Source organism: Stegastes partitus, unplaced genomic scaffold (genome assembly GCF_000690725.1).
Source record: "Stegastes partitus isolate 25-593 unplaced genomic scaffold, Stegastes_partitus-1.0.2 Scaffold2561, whole genome shotgun sequence".
In the NCBI taxonomy this organism is placed as follows: Eukaryota; Metazoa; Chordata; class Actinopteri; family Pomacentridae; genus Stegastes; species Stegastes partitus.
Window position 1 is genome coordinate 1 of NW_007580292.1, and position 17,403 is coordinate 17,403.

The 17,403-nt window shown below is 46.1% G+C and overlaps 2 protein-coding genes across 4 annotated transcripts in view; both read right to left on the reverse strand.

The window, feature by feature from the left end:
• Positions 1–46: 46 nt before the first annotated feature.
• LOC103375347 (coagulation factor IX) lies at positions 47–7,162 on the reverse strand. Its single transcript, XM_008305600.1, has 10 exons — positions 7,063–7,162; positions 4,556–4,728; positions 3,809–3,833; positions 3,611–3,724; positions 3,395–3,529; positions 2,805–3,067; positions 2,598–2,712; positions 2,141–2,337; positions 1,934–2,059; positions 47–999 (listed from the first exon to the last, which is right to left on the reverse strand). The coding sequence occupies exons 1-10, from the start codon at positions 7,133–7,135 to the stop codon at positions 757–759; spliced, it is 1,464 nt and encodes a 487-aa protein (XP_008303822.1). The 5' UTR covers positions 7,136–7,162; the 3' UTR covers positions 47–756.
• Positions 7,163–8,398: 1,236 nt separating this feature from the next.
• dgkd (diacylglycerol kinase delta) overlaps positions 8,399–17,403 on the reverse strand; it is a 28,113-nt gene continuing 19,108 nt past the window's right edge. For 2 of the 3 annotated variants that reach the window (XM_008305601.1, XM_008305603.1), the window contains 18 exons: positions 17,259–17,358; positions 16,478–16,796; positions 16,231–16,395; positions 15,996–16,124; positions 15,837–15,912; positions 15,629–15,757; positions 15,441–15,537; positions 15,077–15,184; positions 14,642–14,755; positions 14,424–14,558; positions 13,818–13,990; positions 13,629–13,740; positions 13,437–13,529; positions 13,222–13,341; positions 12,681–12,798; positions 12,364–12,494; positions 12,006–12,105; positions 8,399–11,893 (listed from right to left, as the gene is read on the reverse strand). In XM_008305601.1, coding sequence (XP_008303823.1) covers positions 12,016–12,105; positions 12,364–12,494; positions 12,681–12,798; positions 13,222–13,341; positions 13,437–13,529; positions 13,629–13,740; positions 13,818–13,990; positions 14,424–14,558; positions 14,642–14,755; positions 15,077–15,184; positions 15,441–15,537; positions 15,629–15,757; positions 15,837–15,912; positions 15,996–16,124; positions 16,231–16,395; positions 16,478–16,796; positions 17,259–17,358 — 2,209 coding nt within the window. In that variant the 3' untranslated portion in view covers positions 8,399–11,893; positions 12,006–12,015. The remainder of the gene's footprint in view (positions 11,894–12,005; positions 12,106–12,363; positions 12,495–12,680; positions 12,799–13,221; positions 13,342–13,436; positions 13,530–13,628; positions 13,741–13,817; positions 13,991–14,423; positions 14,559–14,641; positions 14,756–15,076; positions 15,185–15,440; positions 15,538–15,628; positions 15,758–15,836; positions 15,913–15,995; positions 16,125–16,230; positions 16,396–16,477; positions 16,797–17,258; positions 17,359–17,403) is intronic. The other variant, XM_008305602.1, reaches the window with a different exon arrangement.

Sequence of the window (17,403 nt, forward strand, 5' to 3'; positions counted from 1 at the left end):
AAAAACATCCTAGTATAGCATGTAGAAAAAACGACAGTATAGCATGTCGAAAAAAACGTTTTTATTAAAGGTTTTATTAAAGGACTGATGTCGCATTTTCTGAGAATATGTCTGACATCTGTACATTAAGAGTATAAGATGCTGTGGAATGTTTAAAGGGAAATCAAAAGTTAAATATTTGCAAAGCCAGAAGTGAACAAGTTTCCACATATGATTAAAAAAAAACACGAGCAGGTACGTTGAGCCACATTAAGATTATAAGCATGATTTAAACTTAAGTAGCACTCAAGTTCATTTGATCAAGGATACGTACCTAAAGTTTTGTATGTTGTAAAATGTCATTTGTACAATATGTTGCAAAGAGTCACACAATACTAAGTCCTAAAAGCAATAACAATTGAGCATCTCGCAAAAACCATCATAGGAAACTATGTTCCAGAGGGATATTCGTATAGTATCCTAAAAAAATGTCAAGATTTATTATTGTGGGCCACATGAAACATCCAAACGTACAAAAACAATGCAGCTAAATTGTGCTTTGTTGCTTTTCCATGATTGCTTTCTGTATTCTACTTTCAGATTCTTGTTATTGCTGCTGCTGAGATCAGACTTGACTCAGGTTTGGTTCATGCAGCTTTTTCAGTATCATGCTGCTCACTCTTTATGTAATGCAACAATCCTGGTCCAGTCCTCTGAATGGAGCCTGAAACAGGATACAGTCTGCTTTCTGAAGACGGTTTAACGCCCTCATCTTCATCAGCTCCTGGTACCGTTCAGGTCCTGCCTCTCCATGGTGTCTCTGATCCAGATCAGGTAGTTCCCCAGGCGGGTATAAACGCCATACTTCCCCCTGGCGGCACATTTTTCTCCCCAGCTGACAACTCCCGTCAGAAACCATGTTCCTCTGTAGTGAACAACAAATGGTCCTCCACTGTCGCCGCTGCAGGCGTCCATGTCAACATCCAAGTAACCTGCACAGAACATGTTGTCTGTGATGACCTGCAGGGGGAGGCAGCGAGTTTAAAAAAATATGTCACAAAAAAAAGTTGTCATATAGCAGGTCTAAAAAACGTCATAGTATAACATGTCGACAAATGTCTTTGTACAGCATGTCAAAAAAACAAACGAAAGCATGTCGAAAAAGTCATTGTATAGCATGTCGAAAAAACGTCATAGTATAGCATGTCGAAAAAAGTCATTGTATAGCATGTCGAAAAAAAAGTCATAGGATAGCATGTCGAAAAAAAGTCATAGTATAGCATGTCATAAAAGTCATAGTATAGCATCTCGAAAAACGTCATAGTATAGCGTGTCAAAAAAACATCCGAAAGCATGTCGAAAAAAATGTCATAGTATAGCATGTCGAAAATCGTCATAGTATAGCATGTCATAAAAGTCATAGTATAGCATGTCGAAAAAAAGTCATTGTATAGCATGTTGAAAAAACGTCATAGTATAGCATGTTGAAAAACATCATAGTATAGCATGTCATAAAAGTCATAGTATAGCATCTCGAAAAAAGTCATTGTATAGCATGTCAAAAAAACGTCATAGTATAGCATGTCGACAAAACGTCATAGTATAGCATGTCAAAAAAACGTCATACGAAAGCATGTCGAAAAAAAGTCAAAGTATAGAATGTCATAAAAAAGTCATAGTATAACATGTCGAAAAAACGTCAGTGTAGGCATGTCGAAAAAAGTCATCATAAAGCATGTTGAAAAAAAGTCAGTGCAGCATGTCGAAAAAAGTCGTAGTATAGCATGTCGAGAAAACGTCATGGCAATTTTTGTGATGTACTCAACTATGACAATTGTTTTTATTACATATTACACTATATTTCCTTTAATGCACTATAGTTTTTTTAAACATTCTACACTATGACATTTTTATGAGACATTGTTCTGCCTATAAATACATGTACGGTGATCACCTGCTCAGTGGAGGCGGTGCACTCCTTGTACGTGACCACCGGCAGCGTCACCTTCCTCAGGAACCTGGAGGATCGACTCAGGTACTGAGTGGCCCCCCAGCCGGTCACCATCCCCCGGTTGCCGTCCTGAACACAGATAAACGGTCAGTAATGAACTCCTGCATCATACAGAGCATCATCCAGCAGCAGGTCTTTAGATAGAGTTACCCTCAGCAGGTATTTGGACAGGTGGACGTCGGGGAGGCAGGCGGGTGTGGCGGTGGGACTCCTGACCACAGGCTGGGCGAGGTAGAGCAGAGCGATGTCGCTGTCAAAGGTGAAGGAGTGGAAGTAAGGGTGAACGATGACCTCCTGGATCTTTATCACCTGCTCTCCTGGATCAGGGCGCTTCTTGTCAAAGTCTCCTGCAGATACACCAGACACTTAAATGTGTTTAAAATGTTCAAAATTACTTATGCAATCCTATATTTTATGTTTTCTATTTTCTAGTCTAACTTTGACATTAAAGTCTTTTTTTGTAAAGTCTTTTGAAAAAGCCAAATTATATTGACTGTGAATCATTAATGAAAAGCAATAAAGGGAGAAAGCCTTCCAAGGGAGCTAAATGGTTCTTATAGCTGCTGTATATCAGGCTGAAGGACTCAGTTTGGACACATGTTGTTACCTATAGTAACGTAGTCGGGCCGCTCTGTGAAGCAGTGAGCCGCAGAAACAACCCATCGGTCAGCGACCAGAGTCCCTCCACAGAAACCGTAACCATCATCCCTGTGGATCAGGACCTGAACACACAAAAACACAAACAGACAGTATTTCACCACAAATGTCAGTAAATGTAGAGAAGAAGAGAAGTGACACAGAAGAAACTCAGAACCTGCCAGGGGCTTCCTCCTCGCTTCTCCAGGAGTCCACCGACGATACGAGTGTCTTCCTCCCTCATCGGTTCTGTCTGGTTCTCTTGTTTCTGTACAGATGTTGCATTCACTGTCGTGTTGAGTTCAGGGCCCAGGTTGTCTGTGATGTTGACATCCAACATGACGTCCATCTCCACAGTGGCGTTGTCCAACTCAGAGCGACTAAACAGAGAGCGATCATGGGCCAACGCCTCCATCTGCTGACGACCGCAGGGGAACGCCACTGGAAAAGGAAGTACTGCGATTCAGACTTACACTCAAACCAGTTGTTTGACTCAGATGGGGTCTAGCATGTTTGGTGTGAACCAGCACTGCCAAAGTGAATGCATCATCCTGACAGTGACGCACAGAGGTAGGAATGTGATGATGTGGGGATGCATGAGTACAAGAAGTGTTGGGGAGATGACATTTGTAGAAACAACCTAATTGCTGTACGGTGATGAAGTTTAGACTCATTATAAATGTATGATATTGCACAGGGCGAATGCGGAGTGGTGACATTAATGGTATTTGCAGGAGTCCTATAAGTAATGTGTGCCGGGAGTATTACCATCCTCAGAGCACCTCTGTCCGTCAGAGTCTAGTCTGAATCCATCAGCGCAGCCACACTGGACTCCAGCTCCACCTGGCAGGTCTCTGCAGTACTGCAAACAGCCGCCGTTTCTATAGCGACATTCCAACACCTCTGCATACAACACATGTACAGTCATCACATGTTTACCTGAGTTGCAGGCGTTAGCTTACCTAAGTCTCGTTTATTGTTTACCTGACTCGCAGATCTTGCCGTGGTACTGTGGAGGGCAGAGACACATGAACTCTCCTCGGTCCAGAGTGCAGATGCCTCCGTTCAGACAGGGGTTGGTCCGACAGGGGTTCAGATCTACGACACACAGGGAGACACTCGAACACAACTCAGCTCATGGAGGGATTTTTCTTTTAGAATGTTGACGATGATCCTACTCACTTCTGTATCTGAACCAGAACTCCAGCTGTGGGGAGAGAAATTCAGAGTTAATACCTACAGCTGTACCGTCAGGGTCTGACCTCACTGAATGTTCTGGATAAAAACAGGAAATATAATATAAAGTGTCTGTGTTGTAAAGCACTATTTGGAGACTTTGGTGCCCCCCAGTGGTGACATTAAAAAGACACCACATATTTTGTATGTTCTGCCCTTGGTAAATATCAGATCTGCACACAGTACAGTTTCTACAAAACAGCGATAAATAGTGAGAAACAATCACAAAGGCACACAGAAAGAACAGAAAACCAAGCGAATGGACCACAGAGAGACAGAACCAAACACAGATCGGTACAAAATTAACACAAACAAATGGTCATTTAATGCAAAGAGAGATAAAATCCCCTTTTAGTCAAACAAAAGGACTACAAATTGCTGCAGAGAAACTCCAGACCAATAAACATAGATGCACAAATAGATGCTAAACTAATGCAAACAGGGACTAAACTACAGAGACATATTATGTTGACAAGAACAAAGGAAACTGGACCACAGAGAGTAAGAACTGGTCGGCTCCAAACCATTGACTGGTTGAAGAGTTGCTACGATGTCATTCGCTGAGGCTTAAACTTTAAATTAGGGGCTAAGTTACATCATGTCAGTTTCTAAAGTAGCCTGTGATCCAGTTTGTGTTTCTGGTGGGCTTCTGTGGGGTCCCTACCCTCAGGTCGGACCACTGTGGGTTCGTACCGTCTTCTCCTTGGTCTGGAAGATCTCGGCAGCCTCCTCCTGCGAGCAGCTCTCCTCGTAACACTCCCTCTCCAGGTTTCCAGGCAAGATCTCCTCCAGGAAGTGGGAGTTAGCTCGGCGCCTCCTGGTGGGAGAGCGCAGGTATTGACCGGCAGTTGGCTCGTCCACGAACACTGAGGAGTAGACAAAAGAACAGAAACACTCAGGCCATGAAGGATTTAAATCAGTTGTACGACGTATCATCCTTTCACCAGTGGGTTTCTTCACCATATTTTCTCCGCGTGATAGATTTTCAGTTAAGGTTATATCTGCAAACCTGATGATTATCGTTTTCAGTTATGTCGAGCCAGCTTCCACAGAAAAAGCCTGGCTATGTCCAACTTGCTGTGTAGCACAGGCCCCAAATCAACTAAACTGTAGACATTTTTATTGCACTCAGCTGATTCTCAAGTGACTCATATTAATGCAGTGAGTCACCTCCTTGAACACTGCCTCCTTATTGCAGTGGAGGGGGTGATGTCTCCCTGTCATCCTTTGAGCCATGTTGTTGAAGCCATAGCCCCTGGTAGGAGTGACCGCAGTGGTCGGCAAAGGTTCTGGAACCAAACTCCTGGACAGCAGTCTGGACTCTCCTTTTCTAGAGTTGCCCAGGGTGAGAAGCGCCAGGCGGATGTGGGGATGCTCACAAGCCCCCATCTAAACACTGCTGTGTTGGGGGTCACTAAAGGGAGGGCTCTGACTGTTGTCTTTACTTAGGCACCAGACCTTCTTCGAGTTTATGGATGGCTCCCTGGAAGGGACTATAGTTTTCCTGGGGCAATTTGATGTTGACATGGGCAATGATGAAGAAACCTGGAGGGAGGGGACGAAGAGGAATAGCCTGTCTTATTTGAACCAGAGGGGTGTTTTGTTATTGGAGTTCTGGGCTAGGCATGGATTGGCCGTAAACAACACCATGTGCGAGTATAAGTTGGTACCAGAAAACCTTAGGTCAAAGGTCAATGATTGACTTTGTGGTCACATCATCAGACCTGTGGCTGTATGTCTTGGACACTTGGATGAAGAGTGCTGAACAACTGTTAGCTGATCACCACCTTGTGCTGAATTAGACTGAGGCCATTATGTAAAGATGGAGGCCTTTTAAGCTTGGTAAGCCCAGGGGTCTCCTCAAGCAGCAGACAGGTACTGGGGGCCAGAGGGGCTGCAGTTGCTGCTGGGGGGAACAACTACCGACCTGCACAGGGAATATTGTTGGAATGTGGAAGGAGCACTTTTAGGAGGTCCTAAACCCGGTTGAAATGTCCTCTGTTGGGGAACATGGTCTGAAGGCTTCGTGGAAGCCCTGACCATATCTTTGGTAGAGATCGCTGAGGCAATCAAGAAGCTCCTCAAAAGCAAGGTGTCAGGTGTGGTTGAGATCCATTCTGAGATGTTGAATTCTCTGGACAATTTTGGTTTGTTCTAGCTGACATGTCTCTTCAGTGTTGAGTTGGGTGTAAAATGTATGTGGAGTGACGGACCAGGGTGGTGGTTCCATTGTTTTAAAAAGGGGGATCAAAGGGTATTGGGCTATCACATGCACAGCCTCCCTGGGAGATTTTACTCCAGGGTGCTGGAAGGCAGACTGTCAAACCTCAGATTAAGGAGGAGGAGGAGCAATGTGGACTCTCTTCTGGTCGTGAAACAGTGCGCCAACTCTTACCCTTGCAAAGTTGTGGAGGTGGTCATGGGAGTTTGACCAGCCAGTCCACATGTTTCATGGAGTTGGGATAAGCCTTGGAACACTGTAAGGGGTATTACAGAAGTATGGGGTACCAGGGGTGTAGTTAGCTATTCAGTCCTTGTACAACCATAGTGAGAGCTGTGTTAGTTGTCTTGGCACAAAGTCAAACAGACTTCCAATTGGTGTTGGCCAGGGTTGCCCCATGTCTCCGATACTAGTGTGTCCGACATGGTAACCTCAGAGTTGTGTCTCTGCTTTTTGTAGATGACGTTTTTTGGTTGGCTTCATCACACCATGACCTTCAGCGTGAGGCTGTAGTTCTGGTAGATTGCTCCCTCTGGGTTGGGGGTGAGTCGCTGCCCCAGGTCAAAGGAGTCCAAGTTTCTACAGATCTTGTTCATGAGGAAAATGCAGCATGAGATGGACAAATTGTGACAGAGTCCACAGTGTTAGGATGATGAAAGACCAATCTATGCTCTAGCCCACAGTTGTCGAGTTCCAAAACCCTCACCTATGATCATGAACTCTGGGGAGTGACCAAAGAAATGAGAACAGAAGCAGCAGAAATGAGTTTCCTCCACAGGTGGGCTGGGCTCAGCCTTAGAGATAGGGTGAGAAGCTTGGGCATCCGGAGGGAGAACTAGTAGTACTACTTACAATACGACTAGTAGTAGAAGTATTAGTGTGCTGCTCACGGTGCTCTTCACCGCCATAATGTTGATCTGTTTATCACAAACCCATCAGAGGTTAGGTCAAGGTGTCCGTCTGTCTGTAAGTCTCTCACCTGAACACTGGATCAATGCAGAGCCAATCAACAGAGTGCAAAGACTCCAAGTCACAGCTGTGGACGGCTGCATTTCTGTCCGTCTCTTCGTCGTCTCTTGTTGTGTCTCGTCAGGACGGACGTCTGGCGTCTCTGTGGAGGGAAAATGGAGGACAGAGTTCCAGTCGACTGACTGATCGTTAACCACAGCTCAAATATTGACACACAGACAGCAGAGAGGACGACAACAGAACGAACCTGCAAGACGGAGCTGTGGGAAAAATGTCCCAAGTCAAAAAATTCCCGATTTCTACATTCAGGAATTTTCTGTTCAGGTTTTTGTTTGATCTCAGAATCCCCAATAAAACACATTCAAAACACAAATGCATAAAATATTTTTTTGACTCAGGAGGCAGCTCATGTGTTTATAGATTACAGCTCTGGGACCAACGGTTTAAATGTATTAAATTAAGTATACAGTGTTTATGACTCTACATAGACAGTAGAGCTTTAAGAAATCATCAGACAAAACCTGTCAGAACAGAGTCCAACTTTAACTGTCTGGTTTCACTCGAAAACAATATTCAGTTTTTATTTTGCTTTCATTTATGACAAAGAGAAGCTGCAAATCTTGTTTGGTAAAACATTCTGACTGTTTCTTGTATATTTGCTAAAAAACAATGAAAGTAATTTACCTACAACACATAAAGTAGTGTTTTCTTATTATTATTTTTCTGTTTCTCTAAATCCTGCCACTTTCTGGACCTTTTCCTATCTGCCTCTGATATTGGACATTTTATTAGCCTCTAGCCATCAGACACCTTGGTTTAGTTTTGGGTATTTGGGATGTTTTTAGGAATTAATTAAGGATTTATTAAATGTATGCTAACTTGGTGTCCAGTATTGTCTCTGTTATAGCTTTGTTTTTGGTCTCCTCCACCTCCTGAGAGAAGGATTTTGTTCTTAAGTTGCTAATGTGATTAATCCAAGGTCAATATTCGCTGTCTTATGGCTCAGTTTTGGTCTCTACCATCTCCTCAGGGAACTATGAGGCTCTTAAGCAGCTAAAGACTAACAGGAGTTTTACAGCTGATTCTCTGAAAGCAGCTAAACTTTTTGCTAAAAGAAGCAAAAACGCTGCACAAAACTTAATTGGATCTCCAGTATTCTTTGTTTCACCTCTGTTTTTGGTCTCCTGAAGGACATATCTCACTCTTAAGCTTCTAAATGCTCTGCTATGTTCAACAACTCATCCCGAACGGAGACTTGTTGCTGCTGAATTCAAAAGTTTTAGTCAAATTTGGACCTCAAAAAAGCAAAAATGCTGCACACACACAGAACAGAAACGCTGGCCGAGTTTTCTCCAGTGACAACATGAAACTTTTTATTTCTTTCGGGACGTTTCAATGTTTCTCTGTACAAACAGAACATGTATTTACAGTGACGGCCCAGCAGGGGGCGTATGTACAAACAGAGGTATGACAGCGTACAGTATCAGGATCGGTCCATAAATTATCCAATAAATACACATGTGGGTCGACAGCGGAGGACGAACCTCCGTTTGAAATGAACAAGGCACTGCAGGAGGCCGACAGGTGCTGGAACACCTGCGACACACCTGCACGATCGCTGGAATCACACCAACGTCACGAAACACTGATTTCTGCTGCAGTGGCTCCTGTTTACTTTGAGATCGTGAAAATTTTTGGACAAAGTTTCAGGTTCCTAAAACTGAAATATTCCTACTGAGGTTTTTTTTTTTGTGAGCAGCAGGTTAACATCTGGATCCAAAATGTGTCCACGTCTGTATGTAAGACAGCAGTTCTGCAGATACGCTACAGATCTATATAGAAACAAGAGCAGAGTACATATCTGAGTCAGTTTTCCACACGCAAAGTCAGCCTCGTCGGAGACAAACAAAAGAATTCAATAACGATCTAAATGAAAGTTGTTTTGGCTTCATCCGTTTGTGGGAAACTGAGCCCTTGTGTTGGAGTAATCTTGTGCACATGATACGAAGATTCTTTGTGTTTAAGTTCTAAAAATATAAACCATCTTTCTGGGATTTGGTGTAGCTGTTAGCAATAGTTTAGCTTCTTCATTGTTGTATTTACACACTGTCTGCTTTAGAGTATTTCACCATGAAATGAAAAACAGCAAAAAACAAACTGCAGAAGTGATCCAAGCTGCAAAGCCAGCAGCAGAATATAAAGTCACAGTGGAGCTGCAGGAAGTTCACCACAGCGAGCAGTTTAAACACTTAATATCTAGACTGGATATGAGCTGCAATTCAATTAGTCAAAAGAACATTTCAGAAAACCAGATGACTACAGTTAACTCTGACTTCTAGTACAAGAGATCTTTATCTCCCCGAAATTCAAAATATCGACATTGTCCTTCTTTGACTCTGGTCAAAATGACATCGCAGACATCAAACTGTGATTCTGCTTCGTCGTGATAAGTGGCGTCTACAGCTATCATCTCGACTAGTTCAAACTGAATTCCAGATCTCTCAGGCCGAGGTTTTGAGTGGTCAGAATTGCTGATATTTGTAATTTAAATCCCGGAGAGTCAGAGTCAGATACTAAATGTGAAAACAGCTCGTCGTACATCTACACTGAGGTTAAAGCCTCAGCGTCTGACAGCAGAACAACAACCAGACAAAAACACTGAAAGGCAGCGAAAGGAAGCTGCAGCCTCGTCTGAAGCGCCGTCGCTCTGAGGATCAACTGACCTGAACTGGTTTAAACGAGAAAACATCTGAGTTCTTCTGAGCGTCGCCTCCCGCTTTAAGACTAAACGGTGCGGCAGAGCGACTGAAGGCAGATTCAACAGCGAAACACGTTTACTGCATGCGTGAAGCCGGCTGACACTGACGCGTGATCAACGGGAGGTTTAAGGCATCGCTTGATAAAGTTTGGTTTCAGTCCGACAACCTGGAACGATAAATCATGTAAACACTAAACTGCACTGCTGCTCTACTGGAAAGCTGCGGTTTTCTGGCTGACAGAACACTCCGATGCTACGGACGCCATCGTTTAGACCAAAATGACGACGGGGTGATGTTTCAACAACATCTGATGAGTGCTGCTGTCGAGTAAAACCAACAGTTTGATGCTTTTTGTTGAGGAAAAAAAAACAACAAATGTCCACCGCAGGACGTTGGATTTACGATGATATGAAACTGGAGCTGCAACCAAACAGAGGTTGGAGTTGATGAGAAGCAGAAACTGATGATGCTTCACTGACTGAGCTGAAGTTAAGGCTTCAAAGAGTTAAATTAAGAGGATTCAGGTCGCTGCTCGGAGATGCTTCGTCTCCGCTAATCTCTTATAGACATCAGGTTTGAACTAAATCAGGGTTGTCAGATAATAATCCGTTCGTTTGGTCCCTCAAACAGTTTCAGACGACGGCCGATAAAGTTCTGTAAACCGCTCAAAGGTTCTGTTTTGTTGCTTGTCGGGAAACAAACTGAACACCACATAACAAACCTGCAGACGGACAGAAGGACGAACACAGAAACAGAAAGAAGTCGGCAGACAGGAGACGACGATCTGATTGGTCTCCATCAGACCACCTGACCCGTCCACCAGCGTCTCTACCTGTCTACTTCTTTTCTTTTTTTTTTTAAGACACTCTAAACATCAGAAGACAATAAATATGTTTTAGTAGAAAACTCTCCATCCAGTCACTCGGTGTCACAGTGGTCCATCACTGGCAGAGAAACGCTTCCTCTGAAGTCTCTGAGCTGCTGTTTAAAGGGTTTTTGCTGCATCTTGGTCCAACGTGTTCTGATGGTCGCTGGTCAGGTGAGGCCGGGTTGGTGCAGGTAGACGTCAGCTGTTGGGTTTCTGGAGTCGTCCTGGTGTGATGACCACCAACCTCCCGAAGACCGGAGCCCCTCGAGGAGCAACATCTACCTGATCTGGATCACAGGACGCCTGCTGACACCTGGCCAGGTTTCTAACCAGCAGCCCGAGTCTCTGAGGACAAACCTCCAGCTCATCAAGTCGTCTGGTCTTCAAAGTCTGTTTTTCTCGACAGGATCTAAAAATCTGTCACTAAAGCTGGACGAAGAACACAGTGGTGCTGATGTGTGGTTTGTGGTTCCAGGTTCTGCTGGACCCTCAAGAAGCTGCTTACAAGTTATTAAAAACTGAATCAATACTATTTGTGAGGTCTTCAGTAGCAACACTGATCGACTGCAGTGATCGCTGTTAGTTGAGCTTCAACATAAACTTTTTTTAAGTTCTTGCAGAAAGTCTTTCAGTCAACAATCTGAAAACACAGCAGAGTATTTCTACTTTTCTACTCGACTACTTTTCTCTGATGTGTTAGAAGCTTTGTGCTGACGGGGCAGATGCTCGCAGTGCTGCTGTGGTGCTTTTGGGAAATAACCTTCAGAAACAGAAGCTTGTGCTCCTTTCAGAGAACGTCCTGTTGGGTTCAGGGGATTCTACAGCGCTGATGAAAACTCCACCGTCACAGTTCAGTCTCGTTTCCACAGTCCTGCTGTGAACCAGCTCAGTGGTTTTATGGCTCCGGTGCAGCCCTTCAGAAACTTTTGGCTCTGGATCGCCGCCCACCCGACCTCCTCACTGATTGGCTGGTGGGTGGGATGACAAGGCACTGGCGGGTAATCTGATTGGTGGTCACTATATGAAGAGGTTTGGTCAGTTTTTTTCCCCCCCTGAATTTGAGTTCTGGTCCCGATCCTGGTCCAATCACAGCGAGTCGTCAGGTGAGATGTGGCAGACCTGCAGCACTGGTCCAGGGTCAGAGTTCGGAGGTCGGGTCAGGTGGGCGAGGTGGGGAGTAGCAGCAGAGGAGGGAGGGGAACAGGCAACTGTTGCTGGGCAACAAAAGAACAACAACCAAGAGTCAGAGCATTGAACTACAGTCAGAATCATTGTTTACTGATGTCAGTCCACGATAACAAACACAACAACAGCAGCAGCAGCTACCTGGTGGCAGTTAGGCCTCGCTGGCGCTGCTGTTCCTGTTGAGCTCTCTGATGCCCTGCAGGATCCTCTTCATATGACCCACCTTCGTCACACCAAGGTCCTGGACAGACAACATCACGCACACGTTTACAAGACAGACCAGCATCCATCTGGTATACAAACATCCATCAAACGTTCCTCAACCTTCATCAAACATCCAGTCTAACATCTACAAACACCCTTTCAACCTCCTTCGAGCTCCCACGTGTCAAACATCCGTCATGATGTCAGATCTCCATGCAGCTGATCAACAGCTCAGCAAAGTTAGTTAGTTAGTTGTTAGCATGTAGCTGTTAGCGGTGAGAACCAGCAGCAGTACCTTCAGGTCCCTCCTCTCCAGGTGGATGAGCTCAGCTCCGCGGACGTCGTGTCCGATAAAGATGTCCTTATACTCAGTGAGACAGAGAAAGTCCAGCCACGCCCCCACCTCCTCCGTCCCCCACTGGTGAACTGAGACACCAACAGAAAGTGATTCAGACCGACAGGAAGCACCCGAACACAGAGAAACGACAGATCCTCCACCAGTGACTTAACAGAACGCTGAGATTTTACCATCTGACCCACAGACTAAACAGAGGAACGAAGGGTTAGAAAGCTTGAGAGAGACTGAAAAGGTCCGACAGACAAAGAGCTCACCTGGCAGTGACAGAGTCGCACAAGTCTCCTTGTTCTTGTTGTTTTTATCTTTCTTGAACTTCGGGACGAGACGAAACTTGGCACTGCGACTGCGCTTCGAAAAGTCAATCAGAGGACCCTGAAGACAGACAGAGATCATTGTTGTTGGATTAACACACTGACAGCTGGGCAACGTCCATCAAATATCCGTCAAAAATTGGTCAAACATCTTTCGAACATCCTTTAAACTAGGAATGTCTCGAGCCTGATCCCGACATGAAAACTGGACCTGCTGTCTTTCTTTAACCTTCTCACTTTCTCAAACCTCATTTAAGTCTATGTCACAGTGTTCCTTTGAAATAAACAGTAAGACGCTTCAGCTGGTGGTGTGACCAGGAACTACAGCTAGATACCAGTGAATATTAAAGGACTGATCCAGGGACGTCCCTACTTCAACCATACATCAGATACTCTTTAAACATCTGCCAAATATCCACCAAAGTCCAGACAGATCTTTGGTCAGATGAAACCTAGATGGAGTCCTGATGGAGCGCTTGTTCACCTCGTGGTCCGACGGGTCGATGAATGGACACAACCAGGGAACATCAGCCAGCCGACGGAGCTGCTGAGCCACAGAGCTCAGAGCTGCATTCAGCTGCTCCTGCTGAGGAGGATCCAACTGCTGCACAAACACAGAGAGACAGCTGTCAGAACCAGAACCTGAACCAGAGCATGACCATCTATCCAGACTTAAAGTGAAAAGACAAAAACAGTTACCATGGACATCTTTCCAGCCAGCAGCAGCTCGGTCTCGCTGAGTAAAGCTTTGACGTTGCTGACCATCTGAACCACCACGCTGCAGCTCAGAGCCTGAAAACACAAAACATGTTCGTTACAGCAGATGAAGACGAGGAGAAGGTACAGTAGAGAACTAGACGGAACAGTCCCAACGGTACAGCTGTCACGTACCCCTGCGCTCTCGGAGTCGGCGTAGACCACATCCATGGCCTTGGAGCTGGCGTTGACGGCATGTGCCAGTTCCTGTTCCATACTGTGGTGAGACTGAGCGACCTCACGGATGCTGAAACAATAGAAGCACACTTAGTCTCCATGCCGACAGTTTGGACGGATGGACAGATGGATGTTATGCTGTATCACCTGTGTATGAGGGCTCCGGCTGCCTGACCGAAGTCGCTGACGAGTGACGCCTCCTCCTCGGAGACGATCTCTGGTTGGGAGGACAGCGGCGGCTGGGGAGGCTGAGGGGGCGGAGTCCGGGGGAACTCACACTTCTGTTTGTTTTCCCAGGACTTCAGGGTGCTCTCGAAGGCCTGCAACACACACAAGGACACACTGAAGGACAACTCGTGCTTGAAAACTTTTTTTATAAATTAATAAACGGCAAATAATTAATCAACAGTTAGTCATTCACATCCCGAGCCTGGACTGCGAGTCAGGAAGACAAGTATTGAGTTACGAGGAGATTCTCCGTCATCCACACGTTTATAGTTCCTCCTTAAAAGAGCTACAATAAAAGTAGCTGCTACAGGACTTCGGAGGTGTTTTGATTTGTGCAGGCTTTCCACTGACGAAGCAGAACCACGATGGGAAGTTCTAAATTCTCCACAGATCTTGTGCTATATCTCACCCAAGTTACCTTCTGTTCATGTTCTGGCAGAAACCTTGACTGAAAACCAACCACTTGGCTCTGACCAGGACCGCGCTGTCCCCCCTGCCCCCCCTACTCCCACCTGCAACACTCACCCGGTCTCTGGTCAGGGTCTGGGTCCGGTTCTTATGGATGATCTTAATGTAACCTGGAGGCTGGATCCAGGCCTCCCCGTCCACCTGCACCGGGACACCCTCGTCCCCCAGGATGGTGATCTTCACTGTCCGACACTGAGGCAGGGAGGGAGACGGGGTCAGACAGACGGTTACAGACAGGTGCAGGTGAGGAGGGAGACAGGTGGGCGGACAGGTACCTGTGCGATGCGGTGGTGCTGCAGGTTGATGACTCTGGAAACGGCCATCTGCATGCTGCCGAACACGGCCACCACCTCCAGGATCTTATCATCGAAGGACGGAGCTGTGAAGGTCTGGCAGACAGACGGGAGGAGTCATGACATCACAGGTCAGCTGACACACAGGTGTCCACTAACAGGTACTTACTCCACACGGAACATATTCTAGTCAGTTACCAATCAACCTCATGCTGACCATCACCAAATCTGCTCTACTTCGGACCACCACAGTCAAACATCCGTTAAACATCTCTTTGTCCATTTTTTTAGGAGCTACCTAAAACTTCCTTAGCAGACGCCAACAGTTCCCCTACACAGGTACAACCCTAAACAGGAATCGATGTCCTTAGAAATGAGAAATATTCTGCAAATAACTGTGTGCTACATGAAACTTACATCGTCCTCTTTGGTTCCCCCCCAGAAGTTGGTTCCTCCTGCGTAACTCGGGATGTTTAACACGGCGATTCCCTGCAGACTGGGCAGAGGGATCGGACGCCCGTCGCACTGGAGAACAAACACACAGTTAGCGGGGAAACCGTGCATAAATCACAGCTCTACTGGTCTTTAATCAAACCATGAACTCCAGAGATGTTTACAGGAACTAATTTTGGTCAAAATCTTAATTATTCCACAAATCTGGTGATGTAACGCCGTGTCTGGCTTTAAAAGAGATTATGAATGGTCAGTAGGTTACAAAGCTTCACTGGGAAACCAAACTTAGAGGAGTCATGAAGTTCTATGTTGTGGTTCTGGTTCTCACCTCCAGTAGGACTCTCTGCTCCAGGTTCTTGTAGGTTCTGTGCAGCAGCTCCTTGGTTCCTAAGACTCCGTACCACATCATGTTCTTCGTCCGACTCCTGAAGAGGCAGCAGGTCGGTGACATGTCCGACAATCATGTTTCATAACGTATACGACGTAAAAAGATAAAAACGTTTGGTTCTGTCGTACCTGCACTTCTCCGGATGCTCGTCTCTCTTGTTGTTGAAGTCCAGGGAGATCTTGGCGTCCAGTCCGATACCGAAGTAGTTGTTCATGACGCACTTCTCGGTGTAGCAGTCCCTAACGCACACAGACACACTGAGGTTAATGTGAGAAAACCCTGAACGCAGCCACGATTTCGTGGTGCAGCAACAAAGCCTCGAGCCAGCGGACTCACATGTTGTCGGGGTCGCAGCTGAACGGGTCGGCGTTGACCAGCAGGCGACTGATGACGGAGCTGCTCGACAGAGAACCTGAAACACAAAAACACAAAGTAACGTCACAACCAGTAACACCACAATCAGCAACCTGCAACAGACAGCCGCCATCTTCTCACCTGGATAGAGGATCTTTGTGTTGAGCATTGGCATGTTTTCTCCCCTTCCTGTCTGGACAGGAAGTGACGCAGAGCTGCCCAGCGATAGGCTGCCTTTACTGATGAGCTTCTCACACGGTGTCTTACTGACTAAAGACACAAACAGACACACAAATGTCATTAACAGCACAAAATAAAGTCTCTGAACAAACTGCCTGGTGATGGATGAGGTGTGAACGGTGGTGACTCGTCGTACTTCTGCGAGTGTTGCGGTTCTTGGAGCTGTAGGACGACTGCAGAGACATCTTGTCCTCGTCCACGTCTTCCTCCTCGTCTTCCTCCACCAGACCCTCGTCTTCCTCGGCTCGGCTCAGAGAGAAAACTTGCTGCTGCTGAGTCTGAGCGTTCTGCTCGTCCACGGCTGGAAAGTACACAGAGGCGACGTTAGCCATCACACCTGCAACCACACACCTGTTCTGGTGACACACTCAGGCGAGTCCCACCTTTCTCCGTGTGCTCGATGATCTGCCGGATGGCCTTCTTCAGGCTGTTGGCTCTCAGCATCAGCTGCTCTCGAGGTTTAAAGATGGCGGCCGCCGCCGAAGAGGAGGAGGGGTTGGTCCGTGGGGAGCAGGGGGTGGAGCTTGGTGGGGCATGAGGAGGAGGAGCAGGACGAGGAGGAGGAGCCAGGACGACGCCCTCGACCTCCTCCTGTTCCTCGGCGATGGTGGGGGGAGGAGCCGGGGGGAGGACGGAGGAGGCCTGAGACTCCTCATTCAGAGTCTTCAGGAGGGAGTCGAGCTTCTCCTTCAGCACGCCACACTGGGACAGAAAGGCGACTCATCAGAAATACAAACATGACTCATCAAAGCACGACTCCTCCGAATCATAAACAAGAGTCATCAGATTTACAAACATGACTCGTCAGAAAAATAATATGACTCATCAATAACACAAACATGACTCATCAGAAACAAGACTCATTGGTCATGTGGACATCAGGCACGGCCCAAAGCTTTTTGTGTCTGATTTCTATGAGATCTAAACATCAGAGCGTCTCCTTTACTTTCATTAAACCTGATTTTAGAGTTACAGATCAGAGGTCCTGCTCCCTTTATAAGCCAACCAGTAGTTTGTTACCTTTGACTTTTAATTTCTGTATGTGTCAGCAGGACAATCAACAGGACCGGTCTTCCTTCATCTCAGAATATTTATTATCCCAACTTTTCAGAGGGCAGACTAAATCCTCTGAAGAGTATAAACCGATTGGACCGAGTGTTGTACCTTCTTGGCCATGGCCTCTGACTCCTCTGAACTCTCGGTGTTCTTCTCATAAGCTTTACCGACCCGAGCAACAAAGTCCTTCACCGTCTCACACAGAACTCTGCAAGGAAACACACCGTAATATACAGTCATACACAGTGTTCTA